The sequence below is a fragment of the Heloderma suspectum genome, chromosome 5 (assembly GCF_057233095.1).
Source record: "Heloderma suspectum isolate Gila_16-S chromosome 5, 16-S_ref, whole genome shotgun sequence".
NCBI lineage: Eukaryota > Metazoa > Chordata > Lepidosauria > Squamata > Helodermatidae > Heloderma > Heloderma suspectum.
The window spans coordinates 194,266,044-194,288,601 of NC_139462.1; the positions used below are offsets into that span (position 1 = coordinate 194,266,044).

General features: G+C 40.7%; 1 protein-coding gene across 9 annotated transcripts in view; it reads right to left on the reverse strand.

The window, feature by feature from the left end:
* The window catches only part of ANKIB1 (ankyrin repeat and IBR domain containing 1), a 123,828-nt gene that overhangs the window by 54,966 nt on the left and 46,304 nt on the right, over positions 1 to 22,558 (reverse strand). For 8 of the 9 annotated variants that reach the window (XM_084858869.1, XM_084858868.1, XM_084858865.1 and 5 more), the window contains 6 exons: positions 20,505 to 20,687; positions 18,394 to 18,511; positions 11,777 to 11,985; positions 4,980 to 5,068; positions 2,619 to 2,763; positions 1,538 to 1,704 (listed from right to left, as the gene is read on the reverse strand). In XM_084858869.1, the coding sequence (XP_084714995.1) occupies positions 1,538 to 1,704; positions 2,619 to 2,763; positions 4,980 to 5,068; positions 11,777 to 11,985; positions 18,394 to 18,511; positions 20,505 to 20,687 (911 nt within the window). Of the gene's footprint in view, positions 1 to 1,537; positions 1,705 to 2,618; positions 2,764 to 4,979; positions 5,069 to 11,776; positions 11,986 to 18,393; positions 18,512 to 20,504; positions 20,688 to 22,189; positions 22,241 to 22,558 lie in introns of all 9 variants that reach the window. The other variant, XM_084858866.1, reaches the window with a different exon arrangement.

Consider the following 22,558-nt stretch of genomic DNA (forward strand, 5'->3'; position numbering starts at 1 on the left):
CTATACACCAAGCAATGTAATATAGAATTTTAAAAGGCACAAAAAGTATTGAACAGGTAAAATTCTTAATAGTTTAAGAGACAGAATTTGAAAAGAGAAAAGAATTCTCAACTGGAGGCTTTTACGCGCAGGGCAAATGTACATATCATTGGTATTAAAGATCTACCTAGTGATGTAAATTTGTCTACTTTTGTAAATAAGCTTTTGCATGAGATACTCCCTGTGCCATCTGATTATTTACTTGATATTGAGCAGGCATTCCGTGTGCCAAATGCCAAAGGGACTGGTCATATGATTATAGTCCAATTTGCAAGAATCTCCACAAAAAATTATATCCTGAGTTTGGCAAGAGGGGGCGGAAATCTTTTTTGGAAACAAGATAAAGTTATGTTATTTCCGGATTACACCAAAGAAGTTGCTGATAAAAGAAGGCAATTTATCAAGGTGAAAAATTTGGCAAAACAAATGAACTTATAATATCACTTAAAATATCCTGCTACATTTTGCATTTTTTCTGAAGGTCAGATGAAGAATTTTCTGAAACATGAAATGGCAGAGGCGTGGCTAAACGGAAAAATGCATGAGATTTCTGTCCCAGCTCCATGAACTGGAATCTACAAACATGTTTTGTTAACTGGCTATGTTTAGTCTGTAAGATTTAGGCTAGGCCTCTTTTTCTTTCTTTTTTCTTTTTTAAAATCCTTTCTCTTTAAAATGGATATGATATATTGTACTTACATTTACTGTTTGAGGGTGTATAGAAATGTGCGCACTCATTTATATATCTAGTACAAAATACATTAGTGATTGCTGTAGGGTTGTTTTTATTATATAATATAAAATTTATTAGTGATTTGTTATTATTATTTAACCTTTTTAATTTCCTTTCTTTTTTATTACTATTATTATCATTATTATGAGACTGGTTAGTAAGATTTTTGGCTGGTTAAATTGTTAAGCTTTGTAATTATATGTTAACTGAAGGGCAATACATGGTTACTGGAAATGAATTGTAGGCCTGCTTCCTTGCTATAAGATTGATGATAGAATATTGAAATGTAAGGTTGATTAGCTATGCTCTATTGAAGTGTAATACTGCCAATGTTATGGGTATAATTCTTAAGTAGAATGGGATCTGAAGTTGGTGTGTAATGGATTTTGTTTTCCTTTCCTTCTTCTGTTTTCTTTCTTCTTTCTTTCTTTTTCTCTTTTTTGTTATTGCTAAGTCCTCCTAAGAATACTGTATTGTTGGGAAACTGTAGTTACTGATTAGGTTGTTGGTACTGTTTATTTTATTTAAAAAGATAAAAATAGAATAAAAAGTATTTAAAAAAAAAGAATTTGAAAAGAGAACAGAAAAAATCTGGGTAAGATTTCACAGTGTATGTATAAAGTTCTATACACAAAAAATTAATTATTTTCTATCTCAGTTCCCACAAATGTCAGTTATTTTAATGCTTGTGAAGGGCTATGCGGCATGCCAGTTATAAGACCAGTAATAATTATTTAAAGTCAAGTACAAACAAGCATTACTAACCAGCAGAAGAGATGCCCTTTCCCACAATCCACAGCAGGGGCTCTTAGCAATGGGAAACTAAGTGCTTCTGAACCTGTTGTATTTGACCCTTGTCTTGTTAGCCTGACTGCTCTTTCACAGGCTGGTGTAGGACACCATTTAATAGAAGGATTATTTTCAACAAACGCCTGAAAACAAAAAAGGGAGATGGAAATTAATTATCAGTTTGGATCAAACTTTTCTAACCGATATAAAGTTTAATTTGAGGATGTAAAATTTTTGTAGCTTAAGCATGTGTAAGACCCATAACAGTGATAAAAGATAATAATTGTATATCCAGCTAGATAGCTTTAGTTATTTACTACAGCAATATGTAAAGCTCAGCCAGACAATTATACAGACCTAAACATTGCATAAGATATTTCGAATATATATATATATATATTTTTATGCACAAAGGTAGAAAACTCAGATAAGGTTCACCTGAGCCAAGCAAAATCATAATATACTATGGCTAGGAAATTAATGTAGATATGGAGAGAAATACAACTAATTCTCAATTGGGTTTGAATACTAATGGGAGAATTACACTGTTAACAACCTGTAGTCATAAGAGGCAATGAGATTAAGGTGTCAGAGAAGTGTGGGTTGAAAACAACATTACAAATGGACTATCTTTATGGGAAACACTCCGTATGATGAGCCACTGCTGGGAGATATGGCTAGGATCCAAAGAGGTGCTTTGGTTCACGAAAGAGGCTTGCTCTTGTCTTCTCTGTGTGCAAAGGAATTCCAGGATCAGGATGGAAATGTGAACACAAACATGAAAACAGACCGAACAATAACACTTCTACACATTCAGCTAATATAGGGCACCCAGTTGGTGGCTGAGTGAAAATGCAATTTGTCTTCCGATATAGTAGATTTAATTAGTCACTTTGTGCAGCAACTGTAATGGAAAATAAGTTGCAAATTTTAAAATACATTATATTCATACTTAATATTCCTTAAAACAGTTGTTTTAGAAAGCCTATCTAAAAGGATTCAGAATAATTAGCTCAGACAGATGCTTTATCCACACGCTGATAATCTGACAGTTTACCTTAATATCAAATTGTAGGTAACGTTTATCCATCTCCTTGGAAACCACGCTTTCTATGATCTCCACCGGAACAAGCTGGAAGCAATCATATGCTGGGCAAAATATATTGTGGGCTTCACCCTCTTGAATCTTCATATTCAAAAACCTATTAAATATATATCAGGAATGAAAATGAAATATTAATTCCATTAAAATTATGGAGCGAAAATAAACTTTCAAGTTGACTTGTTTCAAGTGAACCATAGTTACTATTCACTAGTTTGTTTTGGTTTAGATTACAAGACAAGCTGTGGTTAAGCAAAAATGGAAGCAAATGGTTCCAAACTCATCCCTGTGGCCATGTCAGAGGAATGGAGTGGAGAACATGTAAACTGAAGACTTGCTGCAGTTTGTTCTCATGAAAACAGAATGAACAATAAGTGTAGTTTGCCACTGGGGTCCTAAATGTGCTGCCCACGGGCATCAGGGCATCCCCAGAATACAGAGTTGCTGGATGCCAGGACTTTGCTTTCCAGTGCATCTGTCCAAAAATGCCTTAAAAAAATTTTGGGGTCCTATTGCTGCTTGGTTAACTTGGGGAGATAGTGGGGAGCCAGCAAGAGTAGGGGCAGTGAGTAGCATCCTTGGAGAGGGGGCAGTGGGGAGCCAGCAGGTGGAGGGAGGAAGCAGCACATACAAGTGCTTTTTCCAGTGTGGGTTTGGGGGTGGTTTTGCCTGTTTATTTGTTGTTGTTTGTACCTGCGTGTGTATTTTGCCTGTGTTTTGGGGGGTGGGGGTGTATTTTGCCTGTATGCTTGTGTGTGTGTGTTCCTTGAGCATGGGTATTTTGCTGTGCTTTGTGGGAGCAAAAATATGGTTTGGCATTTAGCGCTCAGACTTAACACCTGTGTTATACTCAATTCCTTGAGCAATTTACTTGTCCTTTGTGACTACCCAACCCCCCATAGCAGCCATTTTGTGACTAGCCACACTCTCCATGGCAGCCACTTTGTAGTTGTTCCCACAACCATTCCCCCAATTTCAAAATGTGTTTATGCACCCAAAAATGTTGGGAGCCCTTATTTAGGGTAAACGCAGCCAGTATATGAAGACGCTGTTTAGTTATTTATGTGCTGTCTATTAATTTTTCAGCATTATTTCTAATTTTTTTGGTCAAGCTTCTCTTCTGATGTGAGGCAGCCTTTATAAAGGTGCAGTCCTCTTCTGCTGCAGTCCTCATTATCAAAGACCTACCACTCTCAGCAAGAGCCAGAAAATGCTGTTTTAAGGCAAAACACCATAGTAAATACTGTGTCTTCCATATTCTTCCATATTCCTCCCTAGTTATTATAATCTATTATTCCAAAAGCCCCTATCAACTTTAGTCCCCTACCAGCTCAAAGACAGAAACTCGGAATCTTTGCTTAAAAGTTTTACATTTCCATTTTGGAACTTCTCTCATTTGTGATGACAATAAGCATTTACAATAAAAATAAAGCTTCCCTTAGAAAAGAATCCTAGGTTGTACAACCTTTTTGGCCCTCAGGGTTGTATCCAGTGCTGGCTGGGGGACTGGGGGCTGCACATATGTACACCTGCCCCAAACACACACTCTTCCTCCCCCGCACACAGACCCATCTCAGGATGCAGTGATGAAGAGGTTTAAAACTCCTCTCCTTGCCCACTGAGATCAAGGTTTGTGGGTGGGGAGGGGATGGAGGTGAAAATCTGTCCACTGAGATCACCGTTTCTCCACCACTACCAGTGGTGAGGAAACTGATCCCAGAAGTGGGATCACTGAGTGTTGGGAGAGGCTTTTGCCTCTCCCATCATCCAGCAATCTCCAGTGAAATTGCTGCCCTGGTGCTGCTAACAGCAGTGCTGGAACAGAGGTTTTCCCCCCACAGTTGAATTGATGAGCTGGGTTGCAGGGAAAAGTTGGAAGGGTCCCACTGGATATGTGGGCTACACTGGCCTGTGGGTTGCATGTGGCCTGTGGGTTGTGCACCCCCAGTCTAGAGCAGGGGCAGGCAACATGCAGCCCACATGTTTTGTGGCCCCTGGAGCTGCCCTGGCCCCAGCAAAACTCTCACATTTTTTCCTTTAAAACAAGGAATGCTGGGAGCCTTGTGGCTTTTTTGCCATCTACTCATTGCCAGATTTCAGTGGCCATTTTGGCATTGGGGTGTGTGTGTGCAGCTGCCAGTGGGATGGGGGGGGGCGGAATTGGCCCCTGGAAGCTGCCACCTCTGGTCTAGAGTCTTTTCATGAACCAACCAACATAAAAAGCAAGCTGTATCATTAATAGTTTACTGATTATGGTAATTTTCTCTGAAGCAGGAATAAAAGTTTTTCTACAAAAATGCCTAAATGCATACTTACGCCTCCCAACATGTTCTACAAAACTCATGTCCACAAGGCATATCCACTGGGTCTTCAAATACAGAAATATTACACATACAAATTTCACACTGCAAATAAGGAACAGAATTATGTAAGAAAAAAACATTTTTGCATGTGATATAAGGAACTCTTATGATATGTATGTAGTCTCACATGTGACATCTTTTTTTCCCCTTCTACCTTCTTTTATTACTTCCTTCTTTTTATTTATTTCATTTATATCTACCCTTTCCTCCTCAGGACAACATAACATAGTTCTTCCCATACTCCATTTAATCCTCAAGACAACCCTGTGAGGAAGATTAGACTGAGATAGTGACTGGCCCAAGGTCACCCAGCAAATGTCATGGGATTTGACTGTGGGTCTTCCCAGACCTAGCCTGACACACTCATTACTTACTACACCAAGCTGGCCCTTTTTGGACTCATGTGTCAAATGTTGCCTCATTACTTCTGACTTAGATCCCAAATTATAAATCCCAAGATATGTATTTTGTATTCTATTTTGTATGTGTGAGTGGCTTGTACTAATATTAATTGAGAGAGAAAGGAGAGATGTGGTAGGGTAGTGTTCAACAAACAGTGATGCAATGGCAGCGGGGCAGACTTTTTCATTGCTAGCATGAAATGTTACACTCCTGGAGAAGAGAAACAGACTAGTGCGAGAACAAGTGCGACCTGCAACAAAACCCTTGTTGTTGTTGTTCAGTCGTTCAGTCGTGTCCGACTCTTCGTGACCCCATGGACCATAGCACGCCAGGCCTTCCTGTCCTGCACTCTCTCCCGGAGCGTGCTCAAGTTCATATTCATTGCATCCGTGATGCTATCTAGCCATCTCATCCTCTGCCGTCCCCTTCTCCTTTTGCCTTCAGTCTTTCCCAGCATCAGGGTCTTTTCCAGAGAGTTTTCTCTTCGCATTAGGTGGCCAAAATATTGGAGCTTCAGCTTCAGTATCTGTCCTTCCAATGAGCACTCAGGGTTGATTTCCTTTAGGATGGACTGATTTGACCTCCTTGCAGTCCAGGGGACTCGTAAGAGTCTTCTCCAGCACCACAGTTCGAAAGCATCAATTCTTCGGCGCTCAGCCTTCCTTATAGTCCAGCTCTCACAGCCATACATTACCACTGGGAAAACCATAGCTTTGACTAGACGGACCTTTGTCGGCAAGGTGATGTCCCTGCTTCTTACTATGCTGTCTAGGTTTGCCATAGCTTTCCTCCCAAGGAGCAAGCGTCTTTTAATTTCATGGCTACAGTCACCGTCTGCGGTGATCTTGGAGCCCAGGAAAGTAAAATCTGTCACTGCTTCCATTTCTTCCCCTTCTATATGCCAGGAAGCGATAGGGCCAGATGCCATGATCTTCGTTTTTTTAATGTTGAGTTTCAAACCAGCTTTTGCACTCTCCTCTTTCACCCTCAACAAGAGGCTCTTGAGATCCTCTTCGCTTTCTGCCATTAGGGTGGTATCGTCTGCATATCGGAGGTTGTTGATAATTCTCCCGGCAATCTTAATTCCGACCTCTGATTCATCCAACCCGGCATTTCTCATGATGTACTCTGCATATAAGTTAAATAAGCAGGGTGACAATATGCAGCCTTGTCGTACTCCTTTCCCAATTTTGAACCACTCGGTTGTTCCATGTCTGGTTCTTACTGTTGCTTCTTGACCCTCGTACAGGTTTCTCAGGAGACAGGTAAGGTGGTCTGGTACTCCCATCACTTTAAGAATTTGCCACAGTTTGTTGTGATCCACACAATCAAAGGCTTTAGCGTAGTCAATGAAGCAGAAATAGACGTTTTTCTGGAATTCTCTTGCTTTCTCCATGATGCAGCGAATGTTGGCGATTTGATCTCTAGTTCCTCTGCCTCTTCGAAACCCAGCTTGTACTCCCGGTAGTTCTCGGTTCGCATACTGCTGAAGCCTAGCTTGTAGGATTTTGAGCATCACCTTGCTGGCATGTGAAATGAGCGCAATTGTGCGGTAGTTTGAACACTCTTTGGCGTTGCCCTTCTTTGGAATTGGAATGTAAACTGACCTTTTCCAGTCTTGTGGCCACTGTTGAGTGTTCCAGATTTGTTGGCATATTGAATGCAGCACTTTAACAGCATCATCTTTTAGGATTTTAAATAGCTCGGCTGGAATACTGTCATCTCCGCTAGCTTTGTTGTTACTAATGCTTCCTAAGGCCCACTTGACTTCACTCTCGAGGATGTCCGGCTCAAGTTCAGTGACCGCACTATCATGGCTATCAGGGACATTCAGATCTTTCCTGTATAGTTCTTCTGTGTATTCTTGCCACCTCTTCTTAATCTCCTCTGCTTCTGTTAGGTCCCTGCCTTCTTTGTCCTTTATCATGTCCGTCTTTGCACAAAATGTTCCCTTGAGATCTCCAATTTTCTTGAAAAGATCTCTAGTCTTTCCCATTCTGTTGTTTTCCTCGATTTCTTTGCATTGTTCATTTAAGAAGGCCTTCTTGTCTCTCCTTGCTATTCTCTGAAACTCTGCATTCAGTTGGGTATATCTTCCCCTTTCTCCCTTGCTTTTCGCTTCCCTTCTTTCGTGAGCTACTTGTAAAGCCTCATTAGACAGCCACTTGGCTTTCTTGCATTTCTTTTTCTTTGGGACGGATTTCGTTGCTGCCTCCTGAACAATGTTACGGACCTCCGTCCATAGTTCCTCAGGCACTCTGTCTATCAGGTCTAATCCCTGAAATCTATTCCTCACCTCCACTGTATATTCATCAGGGATATGATTTAGGTCATACCTGAACGGTTTAGTGGTTTTCCCGACGTTCTTCAATTTCAGCCGAAATTTTGCAAGAAGCAGCTCATGATCTGAGCCACAGTCAGCTCCAGGTCTTGTTTTGACTGACTGTATGGAGCTTCTCCATCTTTGGCTGCAAAGGACATAATCAATCTGATTTCGATATTGACCATCTGGTGACGTCCATGTGTAGAGTCGCCTCTTGTGCTGTTGGAAAAGAGTGTTTGCTATGATCAGCATGTTCTCTTGGCAAAACTCTATTAGCTTTTGTCCTGCTTCATTTTGTACACCAAGGCCATGCTTGCCTGTTATCCCGGTGATTTCTTGACTTCCTACTTTAGCATTCCAATCCCCTATGATGAAGAGGACATCTTTTTTTGGTGTTAGTTCTAGAAGGTGTTGTAGGTCTTCATAGAACCGATCAACCTCAGCTTCTTCGGCCTCAGTGGTTGGGGCATAGACTTGAATTACTGTGATGTTGAATGGTTTGCCTTGGATTCGTACTGAGATCATTCTATCGTTTTTAAGATTGTACCCCAGTACTGCTTTTCCCACCCTTTTGTTGACTATGAGTGCTACTCCATTTCTTCTAAGGGATTCTTGCCCACAATAGTAGATATGATGGTCATCTGAATTAAATTCGCCCATGCCTGTCCATTTTAGTTCGCTGATTCCCAAGATGTCGATGTTCAATCTTGCCATCTCATGTTTGACCACCTCCAACTTACCTTGATTCATTGATCTGACATTCCAGGTTCCTAAACAATATTGTTCTTTACAGCATCGGATTTTCTTTTCACTGCCAGACACATCCACAGCTGAGTGTCCTTTCGGGTTTGGCCCAGCCGCTTCACTCTTTCTGGCGCTACTTGGAAATACCCTCTGCTCTTCCCCAGTAGCATACTGGACACCTTCCGACCTGAGGGGCTCATCTTCCGGCGTCATATCTTTTAGCCTTGTGATACGTTCCATGGGGTTTTCTTGGCAAGAATACTGGAGTGGGTTGCCATTTCCTTCTCCAGTGGATCACATTTTGTCAGAACTCTCTGCCATGACCTGTCCGTCTTGGGTGGCCCTGCACGGCATAGCTTATGGCTTCACTGAGTTACGCAAGCCCCTTCACCACAACAAGGCAGTGATCCATGAAGGGGAACAAAACCCTACTCTTCCCCAGTAAGGTCAGCAAAACTTTAAAATATGAAAGGTCTTTTCATTATAATTGGAAAAACCCATTTGGAAAAAATATCTTTATAATAAACTGCAGCTGTAACATTATTAAGATTTGTGCTGAATGGGGCAAAAAATAACAAACTCCACAAAAACAGTCCAGTGAGGACTGAGTATGCTCAGTTGCCATGGAATGTAGAGTGTTAGTTGGAAACGCAAAACTAAAAACTGTGAGGTAGAGGAAAAAGGGAACAAAACCCTACTCTTCCCTTTTCCTCTACCTCACAGTTTTTAGTTTTGCGTTTCCAACTAACACTCTACATTCCATGGCAACTGAGCATACTCAGTCCTCACTGGACTGTTTTTGTGGAGTTTGTTATTTTTTGCCCCATTCAGCACAAATCTTAATAATGTTACAGCTGCAGTTTATTATAAAGATATTTTTTCCAAATGGGTTTTTCCAATTATAATGAAAAGACCTTTCATATTTTAAAGTTTTGCTGACCTTACTGGGGCAAACAAGCCTATATAGTAAGGTTCCTTCTAATCTATCAGAACATTAGTGGGTTGACCTTTAAAATGTAGACAAAGAGAATGTTGTTTTCTAAGGAGGGAGGGTGGCATTAAGCAGGGCAAGGAGAATTTAAGTAGGGTCAAGAAATGAGATAGAACAGAAGTGAAAAGCTAGAATTTCCTACAGAACTGCTAACACAGTTAGCAGAATTCATCACAATTTAACCTGCATCTGTCACACTAATTGTTAGATCTCAACCCTCTCACTCTGGTTCCACAAAATATAGAGCAAAATCTACTACTCTGTCCTTCGTGTAGATATGGACAGTACAAAGAGACAATCAATCCTATGTTATTTATAAAATTAAAGGAAGATTTCCTATATTAAGGAAATAAGAACCAGATGTCTATGGGAAGCTGACAAACAGGACATGAGCACAATAGCACTCTCCCACTCATGTTCCCCAGCAACTGGCATTTAGAACTATACTGCCTTAGGTAACTGAATATATAGCCATCATGACTAGTAGCCATTGGTAGCCTTGCTCTCCATAAATGTGACTAATCCCTTTTAAAGCTGTGTAAATTGGCAGCCATCACCACATCTTGTGATAGGGAATTCCATAATTTGATTATGCACTGTGTGAAGAAGTACTTCCTTTTGTCTGTCCTGAATCTCCCATCATTCAACTTCATTGGATGATCCCAGGTTCTAGTAGCATAAGAGAGGAAGAAAAATGTTCACGTCCATTTCCTCCACGCCCTGCATAATTTTGTACTCCTCGATCATGTTCCCACTTACTTGCCTTTTCTCTAAGCTAAAAACCTTTCCTCATGGGGGGTTGCTCCAGTCCCTTGAACATTTAGGTTGCCCTTTTCTGCATCTTCGACAGCTCTACAATATCCTTTTTGAAGTGCAGTGACCAGAACTGTACACAGTATTCCAAGTGACCACCAGCTCAGACTCCATCAGTGTATATATGAAGCTGCCCACCCCCACCTCCCCCGTGCATCACTTTACACTTGCTTACATTCAACCACATTTGACATTTTGATGCCCATTCTCCCAGTTTGGAGATATTGTTGTGGAGCAATTCACAAATTTGGTGTTATCAGCAAAATTGGCCACCTCACTGCTTAACCCTAACATCAGATAATTTATGAACAAGTTAAAAAGTGATGATCCCCATACAGATCCTTGGGGGGACCCCACTGTTTATATTCCTCCATTGTGAAAACTGTCAGTTTATTCCTTCTCTGAGAGGGGTTCTCCTTTTATTCCATGACTACTAAGTTCGCTCAGGAGTCTTTGTGAGGGACTTTCTCAAAAGCCGTTTGAAAGTCCAAGAAAACAGATTACTCCATCCACATGGTTGTCGACATGCTAAAGGTTAGTGAGACAGGACTTACTTCTGCAAAAGTCATGTTGATTCTCCATCAGCACTACTTGCCCTTCTATATGCTTGATAATTTTATCTTTAAAAATGCTTCCTCCCAATTTACCTGGAACACACATAAGCTAGCGGGCCTGGAACATTCTGGATTCCCCACCCCCAACCCCCAGATCCCCTTTTAATAATTGGCATTGCATCAGCCAATTTCCAGTGCTCTTGTGTGAAGGCTGATCTTAGGGACACATTACATATTTTTGTTAGAAGACATCTGAGTTCTATAAGTACTCTTAGGTGGATACTATCTGGACCCAGTGATTTGTTCAGTTTCAATTTGTCAGTAGGGTCTAGAAGCTCATCTCTCATCATCACTATTTGCTTCATTTCCTCAGACTCCCTTTCTGAAAATGTCAGTGCAGGCATGGGTATCTACTCTACATCCTTTGCAGTGAAGACAGACCCAGAGAGTTCATTCAGCTTCTCTGTAACGTCCTTGCACTCCTTTAGTACTTCCATTTTCTGTAGGAGGCCTTCTCTTCTCTAATAAGGGAAACAATGGCTGGAGAAGCTGCTGGCTGACAGTAACCTAATTCTGGATAAAGTAGAATGGAATCTCCCACCAGTGAAGTGTGATGCTTCATAGTGTAGAATCAGCATCAGTAAAAACTTTCTTCTTCTCTTGTAGACAAGAGTAGTAAAATACTAAATTTAACTAAATGTGTGGAGTCACACATCAAGCAAACCATCTCCTGATTATTCTATATGCTAAGTATATGCTAGAAAACCAAATTGCAAAAGCCAGTAAATTTTGCAATCCAGAAACATAACATAGAATAGCAACTTCTTAATACTTTTCAACTAATTCCTTAATAACATTAGTTATTCATATGGAAGATATTCTTGTATCACAAGAAAAAAATCTATCCCTAGAATTAAACATACCATGGTTGTCTCAATGTCCCCCGGTGAAAGGCTGATTTCATCTGGGGAGGTGACAGAAGAGCGAGTAGTCCGAGGAGTTCTTGGTGAAGGAAGTGTGTCCCAGGCATTATATCCACTTGGAGGTGGAGTTGGCATTTGAACACCTGAACGTTGGCAGCAATTCTCTGGATTAGACATCCAAGCTTCAAGTAACTTCTCCCTGTCCCAATCTTAAATAAAATAAAAAGAAAAAGTGTTAAAAAGTGTCATGAAAATGGGGTGGTGATGACGATGAGTATGTGTGTGTGTGTGTGTGTGTGTGTATCACTGTAGAGCAGGAGCGCTAAACCTCCTTCAGCCTGATGGCCAAATTCCATTTTAGAGAAGATCTCAGGGACTGCATTCCAGGGACGGGTGGGGTCAAAGGCAAAAAAGGCAGGCCCCAAAGCAAAAGGGGCAGGGCCAAAAATACCATATTTTAGCTTAAAGCTCTTATTACCAGTAACTAAGCCTTAGAAGAGGTATTTCAACTTTTTAGAATGGGGGAAAAACTGCACAAAAGCCAGGAAACCACTAAAAATTCATGGTCGGGGAAAGCGCGTGGTGCCAAGGGAAGGGGACGTGGTCATCTGGGGAAACCTAGATTGCCAGACTGGGACCCCAGGAGGGCCAGATTTGGCCCCTGGGCCTTAAGGTTCTGCAACCCTGTTGTGGAGGGTGCAAATATTAATTTCAAGCCCTGACAGAAGCACACTGCTTGCAAAAGTCCCTACATATGCAACAGCAGTAACAAAGATATTTACAATACACATATGCAGAATTCCTTCTGCAAAATAAGGCACAATAATCCCCTCCACCCACAAATAACGAATATGCTGAAATTGTTATGGCATTTCAGTACAATTCTATAAGGTTCTAAAAAAATATATGGGACATAATCCTTAAAAGTGCCCAACAGATGAACATAGGAAGCTGTGTTACACCAAGTCAGCCCATTGGTCCATCTAGCTAAGTACAATGACTGACAGCAGCTCTACAAGGTTTCAGACAGGAGTTTTCTCAGCCCTACCAGGAAATGCCAAGGATTGAACTTGGGACTTTTTGCATGCAAATCATGTGCTGCAGTGCTTTTAAAAAGGAAAATGTTGAAGTTTACAGTTCAACATACCTGTGCATTTTCCTTCTGGACACATACTTTGATGATAAGAGTCACATTCCATGACATTTAGAAGCCTACACAGAGTGGGAGAAAATCCTCAGAACTGGGAATTTGATTGCACTAATGCATATTCACACACGAGAGCCAACAAGGGTTAGACCTTGCACAATTCTGTGTGTATGAAATGTTAAAATAAAGCTATTAGTTTCTTGTTGAATTGAAGGATTTTTGTGGGATTTGGACTTTTAAAAAAAAAGAAGTTAAGAAGTTAGAGCATGGCTGACTTTTTACTTGTTGTATGTCAAGAAAAAGAGAGCATGTTTCCACTAGAGCAGGAATAGGCAACATTTTTGGCCCTGTGGGCACATTTGGCTATTTGAGAAACCGTCCTGGGCAGTTTCGTTGCCATGGGAGACGTGACTAGTCACAAAGAAAAAGTAACCTGCCCAAAAGACTCTGAGCTCCAACAACTCCTTTAAACCCAGTTTTCTGTGCCAACAGAAACCTATTTCACAGAAGGCAAATGCTTTTTCTCTCCCCCCTACCACCAGCCAATTCACTCCCCGATCTCTTTTTCTCGCTTTCACTTTGAATCACCACCCATAAACACACACACACACATCCATCCATCCACTCAGACCCCCCCATATATCCATGTTGCATGCATGCATGTATATTACATACATGCATGCATGCACGCACACATGGCCCTCCCTTCTCCTCCTCACTTTAAGCACAAGAAAAATCACACTGGAGGCTCTCAGTTTGCTTTGAAGTGATCCCAGCTGCTGGTAAGAAAATCTGTGTGAGTTTTTAGAAAAATATTAAAGTGGGAGGGACAGGGCACCTTGGTGGGTGCCAAGAAAGATATCCAGGGGCACACTGATGCCCACAGGCACCATGTTGATCTAGAAGAGGGTTCTTGGGAGAGCTGAGAACACATATTTCCAAACTGTCTCTTTGAGGTCAATATATGGCTGACTTCACATTACAGGGCAATATCCAACTTAGGCTCTCGCCGATTCTTTTGCACCCCAATTCCCTTCCACAAGCAGTGGATCCCACTGATTTTGTTGTGCGAGCAGGACCTGCCACTTATGCAATGGAGATTTAGTGCGTCCTAGAGGATGCCCCAAAATGAGCACAAATGCTCATTTCTGGGACAGGTCAGCAGAGCTCGCTTATGTGAGCTCCACTGACCTAACCAGTTCCAGAAAGGAGCAATTCCACTTGTTTTGGGTTGCCCCCCAAATTGCTAAATCTCTGTTCCACAAGCGGTGGGTGCTGCTTGCAGAAAGGAATTGGTGGGTTGCAAAAGAATGGGCGGGGCTGTAAGCACCCCACTGAATATTGTCCACAATGACAAATCTAGATAAAAAATATCTCTCTTCTCGAATTAATTAATTATAATTATATCCCTAAGCATTGTCCTTTTGTATTTGGCAAAATCTTTAAATAGCTTAAAGGAGGCTTTTTTCAATCGGGACCAGACTGGCTGCTGTGCTCCGATGATAATTTTGGACACAAGTGTTTCATATAGTTTTGCCCCAATAAGGTCCTTGTTAAAAATGTCATACTGGATATTTTTCAGTATCACACCACCTTTATTATAACACTTGACAACTTCACAAATGACTTGCCAGGAAAAGAGTCCCTGGGTTTTAGAATGATTTCCTTCATTTTTGAAAACTGGTGAACACTGTGAGTGGAGTGGAGTCTGTGGAGAGTGTCTTTGGAACAGGGAGGAGAAATAGGTATGCTTGATCAGGGTCCAGGGTTCTAGAGGATCCTAAATTATTCACTTTGTTTCACATTGTTATCAAGTTACTTTTTACATCAGCTAATATAATACAACTTTTGCATGACTTGGATTTTTGAACTGCACAATAGTCTTTTACAATTGCAATTTTTCCTGTTACTGCACTTTTTGTCTCTGGCTCCACATTTTTTAAAAAGCCCTGATGTACTGTCTCACTGGCCCTTCCCCAATACAAATAAATGTCAAGTGAGCAGCAGGTACATTACTTTTTCTTGTGTTGAATTGTTTGGGATGCCATATAATGAACTGGATTTGTGTACAGAAGGTTGTATAAGCAAAACTGGATTAATAGCAGCCTACAAATTGTTTGGCTCTGTACATACTGCCTAGATGAATGGCTTTGCATGAGCTGGGAGCTGCCAAATGACTGAAAGTACCCAAGAGATATCTAGCAATGTAAAGCTTATCCTGCGGCCTGCAATACTGAGTAGCCTCCATACAAAAACATTTTCCTATTGTACTCATTTAACTGGTACAGATTTTTGCAATATATGTACTAGTTCCTGACATTTACAGCTAATAATGGAGATCTCCTATGATCTGTACATATATTGTTTTGTCTTACTGGGAACCAGATCTCTTAACCTCGCCACTGTGTAGTGTATTTTGAAATTCTGAGCATTTTGGAATTGAGGAAGGAAACTGTAAGGCAGGGAAGGGGAACCTTTCTCTACCATGGGCCATATTCCCTCAGAAAAAAGCAGTTGGGGGCTGGTGGTGGGTGGGACCAAAGCATACACTCACATATCCATTCATGAACACGGGAGGGGAGATTTTAACCTGCACTCTCCCCCCTACCGCCCACTCAGCTGACCAGGAAACAGCTGAGCAGCGGTGAAGAAGGAGCTGCTCTTTCAGGAACCGCCACTCACCATCCTTGCTGAAGGCTTTAGAGCATTTACATGTTGAAATGTGATTTCTGGGATGGAAGGAAACATAATTCTGAAGTCAATATTTCCAGTATTGTCTGATGGGTCACGCTATGACACTTAAGATATGTTTACTTACTCTGTTTTCACACCACCACAACTAGTGATCAGTGAGCTTCTCTGGGCTTGATTTAAATGGGTACACCTATTACAAGATATTTTGGGCTTGATTTGGATCCAACCCAAATTAGTTCTTTTAAGCTCAGATCTATTTTGAACCCAGGTCTCATTTTGCTCATTATGATATCACTGAGAACGTGATGAGGCTAGGATCTTCCACTCTGAGTTCTCTCATGCTTTCCCCTGCTCCCAGCACCTTTTCCTTAAAAATTATTGAACTGCTTAGGGATTTTATATTAACCAGTATATAAGTATTACAAATAAATAAAAGAAGCAGTGGTAGCAATAAGAAGGGCTGCTGCAGCAGCCTTTATCAGGTCCTGGAGCACTGCACAACAGCATCCTGGACACCAGGATTGCATGGAAATGTAGTGACCCATAGTAAGGATTCAGGAGTCCTGAGAACTACAATTCCCAGCAACCTGGTGCCTGAGGACACTACTCAGCATACTCCTGGGTGCCAGGATTCCTTGGAAATATAATTTCTCAAGGCTACTACATCCTAAGGACCTAAAGACTCTGGAAAACTACAATACCCAGTGATCCTGATACCCCAATGTTGCTGCAGGACCTAATGAAGGCTGCCTTCTCATAACCACTGCAAGGTGTCCGAGGAAAAGTGGGTTGAACTAATTATGAGCTGAGTCTGAATGCTGGGCTTAATTTGAAATTAGCTCAAAAATTCCAAAATAGAGAAGTTCATATTCTAAACTCCCCAGTTCTGAACTTCAGATATATCACTAACCATACACTCCTTCTTTAATTAAGTGGAAATTATTTTATCTGTTTTCCTTTGACAAATACGAAAAATGCATGAACTTCATCCTCAAACTAAATCAGAATAATTTCACTGAGTGAGATGGCAACAAGAAACATTGTTAATCTCATTACCAGGCCAAGATTCTATGAGATTTTTTAGTTGTAATTCCTTCACAGGTACTTGTTGACATGGATACACATGCAATGTCCATAATATTTTTAATATAGTCAAGTGAAATACTTTTTGCTTATTGGATTATACTGTTGTCTTTTGTAGCACACATAAAAGTGGTGTAATTTCAGCTAAATTGCACCTCATTCACCCAAAATAAATGTTATAGATGTAAATTGAATTAGACCACATACCTTTCCAATTTTGCTTGATTAAATAATTCTCCTTTTTAGCAAACTGAAATAAAGGCAGGAGGCACATACTTTCTCTTGACTTACAAAATGTGTCTATGCCATCCTTTAGACAGTGGCCAAATGCATTAAGTTACAGCTCATTACTAAGAAATAGGCTTCTGCAGTTCAGACCAGTTCCTTCTCAAGTCTCAGTTACTGTTCACTAGGTGTGGGCACAAATTCAGGTTTATAGCTATTCATGAGAACATTTGCAGGCTGTGTTTGTTTTCATCTCAATGCCTGACCAGTTGGCTACCTTAGATCACCACCTAGAATCTGTAGAATAGGTGGCATATAAATCGGATTAATCAAGAACACACTTAAAAGAAAATTTACTAATTTTTAAAAACAAAGTGATAAATTACATAGTCCAAAGATCATGGGGCATGAAATAGGTTGAGTGGCTTAACTCCCTAGCAAGTTGACATTCAGGGGCCACACACATAATTTTTCACCAAAACAAAACAAATAACATTAATTGGTTTTGATGGGGGGCCAGTAGTTAGCTTCCAAAAATACTCCTCACCTTCCAATACCAATATACTCTACTTCTACAGCCTGCTTGCCAAAATCCCTTCCACAGTACCCCCAGCATTTCCACTTGCCCCTATTTGCCCTCCAGAATCCTCTCTTATGTCAAAGCATCTCTTTCATGATTAATCTGATGATGTAGCCCCTGACATTTAAGTCTCCTTTGCCCCGAACAAATGCCACAGCCACTCCTTTCCAAAATTTCCCCTTTGGCTACAAACACTGGTAAATCTTACTCTCCCCCCGCCCCCAAGTGGTATGCAATAGCCGCCATAGGTTTAGCTCCTTCACCCTTCTCTATAAAGGCATTGTTTCCTAGCCTTGAAGATAGTTCAAATGCTGTATGGAGAGCAGCAAAGGGTACCATGGACCCCACAGGGGACTCCAAAAGGCATAAGGCCAATTGGTCTTACATTTGTCTGCTCTGATCCAGTTCAATTTCATGTCCCAAGAGGATCCACACACTGCCTCGCATTTACCCCCTGCACTAGCTCCCAGATTATACTGTGCTAGATGTCCCATATCAGAAGTGTTGTGCAATCCCCAGAATAGTTTTGTTTGACCATCCAGATAGGATAAACAAGAGGCCACACCTGAACCTCAAAGGGAAAATGATTTCCTGGCTAATTTTCAGTGCTCGGGCTCTAAGCGGAATATTCTTATACTTCCATGCGAATCATTAAAATAGCAAATACAGCCTCACCAGGGATCAGCCTTACACAAAAGGATTCCATTCTTTGTAACACAGGGACTGGCTTAAGTGTAAATGCAAGATGAAATATTATATTTCAGCTGTTTGCCTTTACAATACACTGTCATTTCTTTTTATTAGGGAAACACAGGGAGAAAAATATTAACATATTTTGTCAAGATTTGTTATTAAAATTGGCTGAATGCTATATATTTCCCTGATTACCATGTGCTCGAAGCAAAGCTTCGGCAGTAAACAGTGGGGCTTGAAGCATGTCAGCAGATTCTACAATCAGCATATCTTTGAGCCTTCGCAGGTCCTGAGGTCGTAGTCCTTCATATGGCTGTGAAATGGAACAGAAAGACAGGTTAGGAAAATAGTTGTAAAAATAAATATTTCATTTAGAAAGGCTGCGAGGTGAACTAGAAAAAAGTGCTTAGAAATGAATTTCGTGGCACATACACATCCCTCATACACATACACACTGAGGACTATGTAATCTCTGCATTTTGGGGGGTATGCAATAACTAACACATCCCAGACCATGGATTAAAATTCTCTATAAAATGTCTGGAGACACATTTAAAAAAAATGAATGTTTTACCCCATCAGTGTGAGAGTTTGGGCTATAATGTCTTCACTTTTTGCACAATTTGCGTCACAGAGTTTGGGGCTACAACTTCAACACTTTTTGCCCAGCCTCAGGGTCTAAGATGTCTGGAAGGGATCCACGATATATTGAAATAATTTGTGAGAGCATCATGGAAAAGATGCAGAACAGACAGTGCAAAACGTGTATAACATCCATGGAATAACACTTTTCAGGTTATGTGTAAGGGAAAATAATAGATCATAGTGCCATAAGACCTGGTCTTTCAACTGCATATTATACACATTTTTTTTCTCCATTAAGCCTGCTATAAAAACTATGCAACAATCAGACAGTGCAGTATTGCAGTATAATTGCTAGAGCAAAATGTCACCTCCCACCATCTGTTTCTACATTCATAGTACCTTACTGCATTGTGTGATCTCCATTTTTAGTCCACGTAAAAGTAGTTGGGAGAGTCAATGCATAGACATTGTAGGATAATTTATTTAAGAATAACAAAAACTATTTTATTTTATTTATTAAATGTATTAATCGCCCATCTGGCTGGTCACCCAGCCACTCTGGGTGGGAAAACCATCATTTTTCTTACCTGGCAACATTAAAGAAAGCGTATATACACAAAGCTAATGAAAATAAAATTTACATGACCAACTGTCTTAACAGGCTATCAGTTCTTTTTCGGTGAGGATGAATTATCCAGGGAAATACTCTCCTTGCAATGTGTATAACTATTTACATTTCAGTTTAAGTTTTAATATTTTCTAAAACAAAATCTGTTTTAATTTCTACATTTCAAAATCACCACATCCTATTCAAAGTCACTGTTAACATATATATCTTCAATCTTAACTGCAGGAGTAGAGAATTGTTTCTCATTGGTATACACATCTGAATTCTGAGAACACTTTCTGCAACGACAGGAACACCTTCCTCCTTGAGATTTCACATGCCCACAACTAAAGTATATAATCTGGTAGGGCTGTGCAAAAAACCCCATAACCTCTTGGAATGGACCTCACTGGATCAGATAGCACGTTAATTACCCTGACTCAGAGGCTCAAACTGACATCGTGCTTTGTCTCAGATCCAAGACAAAGTCTCATCTCATTTTCTGACTCCTTGGATGACTTCCCCATTGACTATGATGGGGAAATTAACAAACCACAGAATTGCATGAAATGCACGTATAGTATCCTTTCTGATGGAATGACGCTTGTCACATTTCAGACAAATAGTTATAGGGCGATTTGTGCTAAATACCTTTAAACACTGAGGCTTTTTAAAGAAGGGGAAATCATCAAATGCCTATATTTTAAAAAATATTTTGGTTGAACTGCATAAAGTAGCTGCTCCTGAGAGGATGAAGCCTGCCAAATTTCATACAAACAGGTGCAGGGTTTCCCTCTCAATCAGGTGATGGCAAGCACCTTGACATTGTAATCACTGGTTTCCAATCTCCAATACTACCATCATACAAATAGTCCCTAAATGCACCTTTGGGCTAGAAGTGGGTTATGGATTTGAAAAGGCTGAAGATGGTTGTTCAAAGTGCCAACTGTGGCCAACAGATGAAAGAGGTTTGATCATATGAAATAAAGAACACATAGTTACAGCCGTTTTGCTGGACAAATTAAATTTAAAACAGGATTAGGCTATTTCTGACAAAGAGCACATTAAATATGCACATCTCCCATCAAAATAATCAATTATTAATTTACTTTACCTCTTTCTTGTCTAAAGCAGCATATTCTGCTTCAATGCTTTCAGCTTCAGGATCTCGCGAGAACACCATCTGGGATTCTAGATTGAGTGCCAGTTCTTTGTGGTGCTGCTTCTCTGCACAGTCACAGGGAGTATCTTTATTTTCATTTTCAGCAAACAGGTCTCCACCATGTTTTACCAGAAGCTGAAAGTTAAAGAGAAACATCAGTGGAAATAGTCCCTTGATACTAAAAACTGTTGGAGAATTTCAAGAGCTATTTTTAATACACATCCTTGGAAATCCTTTCTTAGTCCACATTTGTCACAAACCTTTATGTAACCAAGGAGAATGCTAAACAATGAGAAGCAAGTAAGTCAGACAAATGAACCCGAGGATTATAATATACCCAGAGAGAAAGGGGGGGGGGGTGTTACTCAAATTCTTGTATTTTCATGATCACTTAAAATATTAGGAAGATTTGAAACAATTAAGAATAATTCCATTAACATATGCTAGAATAATGTTTCCTCATTAGACATGTTTTTACAAATTCAAAGAGAAAAGTATATTGAAGCAACAACAGATGCCTGATGATCTGGTTCTTGGAAGGGCAGGAGAAGGCATTGGAGGGACATGTCTAGGAGCTGTGCTAGGGTCATGGGGCCACTTTGGGGAGATGAATGAACTAGACGTGCTAGTGTCATCAACTCTCCTGGGACAGAAGCATGTGGAGCTGCTCCATGTGGAGCCAGAAACATAGGTGTTCCAGAGTGTCAGTGGTCCTTACCACAAAACAATCTTCTCTCAAGCATTTGGCAGCACATAAGGAGTCTCTCTGATTGTCTCTGGCTGATTGTTTTAAATTGTTTTAGACATATGTTGCTGTTGTTTGTTCTATGCTGTTTGTTCTATGTCATTACGTGAATGGTTTCATACTTTATATAATACATTTTAATGTGTTTTTTTAAATTTTTGTGAACTGTCCAGAGAGCTTCGGCTTTGGGGTGGTACAGAAATATAATAAATGAATGAAATTAAATCCCCCTGGAGCAGTACAGAATGAGCTGGGTATCCCACAAGACTCCTGTAAAGGAAGCTGGATTGAATTAGGATGTCATCCAAAAAGAAGTAAAGGAACGCTTCCTGCAGCTGAAGGTGAGCCACCAAGGCTACTAGGACTTTGGTGAATACCCATAATACCCATGTGAGGCCAAACAGAAATGCCCTGTACCGGAAGTGCTTGCTTCCATATGTAAAGCACAGATATTTTCTGTTGGATAGCAGTATCGGTATATGTATGTAGGCTTCCAACAGATCAATTGATTTCAAGAAATCCTGGCTCTCAAGAGCAAGACAAACTTGATCTGATCATCTCCATACTGAATCGCCTCTTCGCCATGAAATTGTTTAGCCTTTTAAAATCTAACACACATACACCCCATACACACTTTGAGCAAAGAATTAAGAAAAACAGAGTAACCCCCGCAGTGCCACTGGACCTGCAGTACTGGCTCTATGGCCCCAATGTCCACCAGATCCTGAACAGTGATGTTTCTCCTTTTTCCTGGACCTAGGTGAGCCAATGAACTTGTCTCTTGGCTATCATGGCTGCCTTGCCAGATCCAGGCTGTGTCCATGGGAGAACATTTCCTTCAGCCAAGAGACTGGGACCGCTGACTTGCCAAGTGAAGGAAATGGCCCCCTACCATCATGTGCTGGGCTGCACAGTGTCCAGTGCTTTGGGATTCTTACCACTCCTGGAAAAGAAGGAAGAGGTGGCGGATGAAGGAGTTCCAGAGTTTGATTGTGCTGAACTCTTGCTGATGACCTTGAAAACTGCCAGTACTTACTAGATCCTTAGCTGCTATAGGACCTGTTGAACTTCTTAAAAGGCTACCAAAATGGGGTTCCCTATCCTTCTTTACCATGGGTAGAAACTTCTTATCTTTGGTCTCTACCAGGATAGTTTCCAGTGCTTCGCTGATGAATATTGCACCCATGAAGGATGTGCTCAAGAGCCCAGATTGAGAACTCCACCTTCCAATTTCTCAGTCATCTGTTACATCTGGCTACAA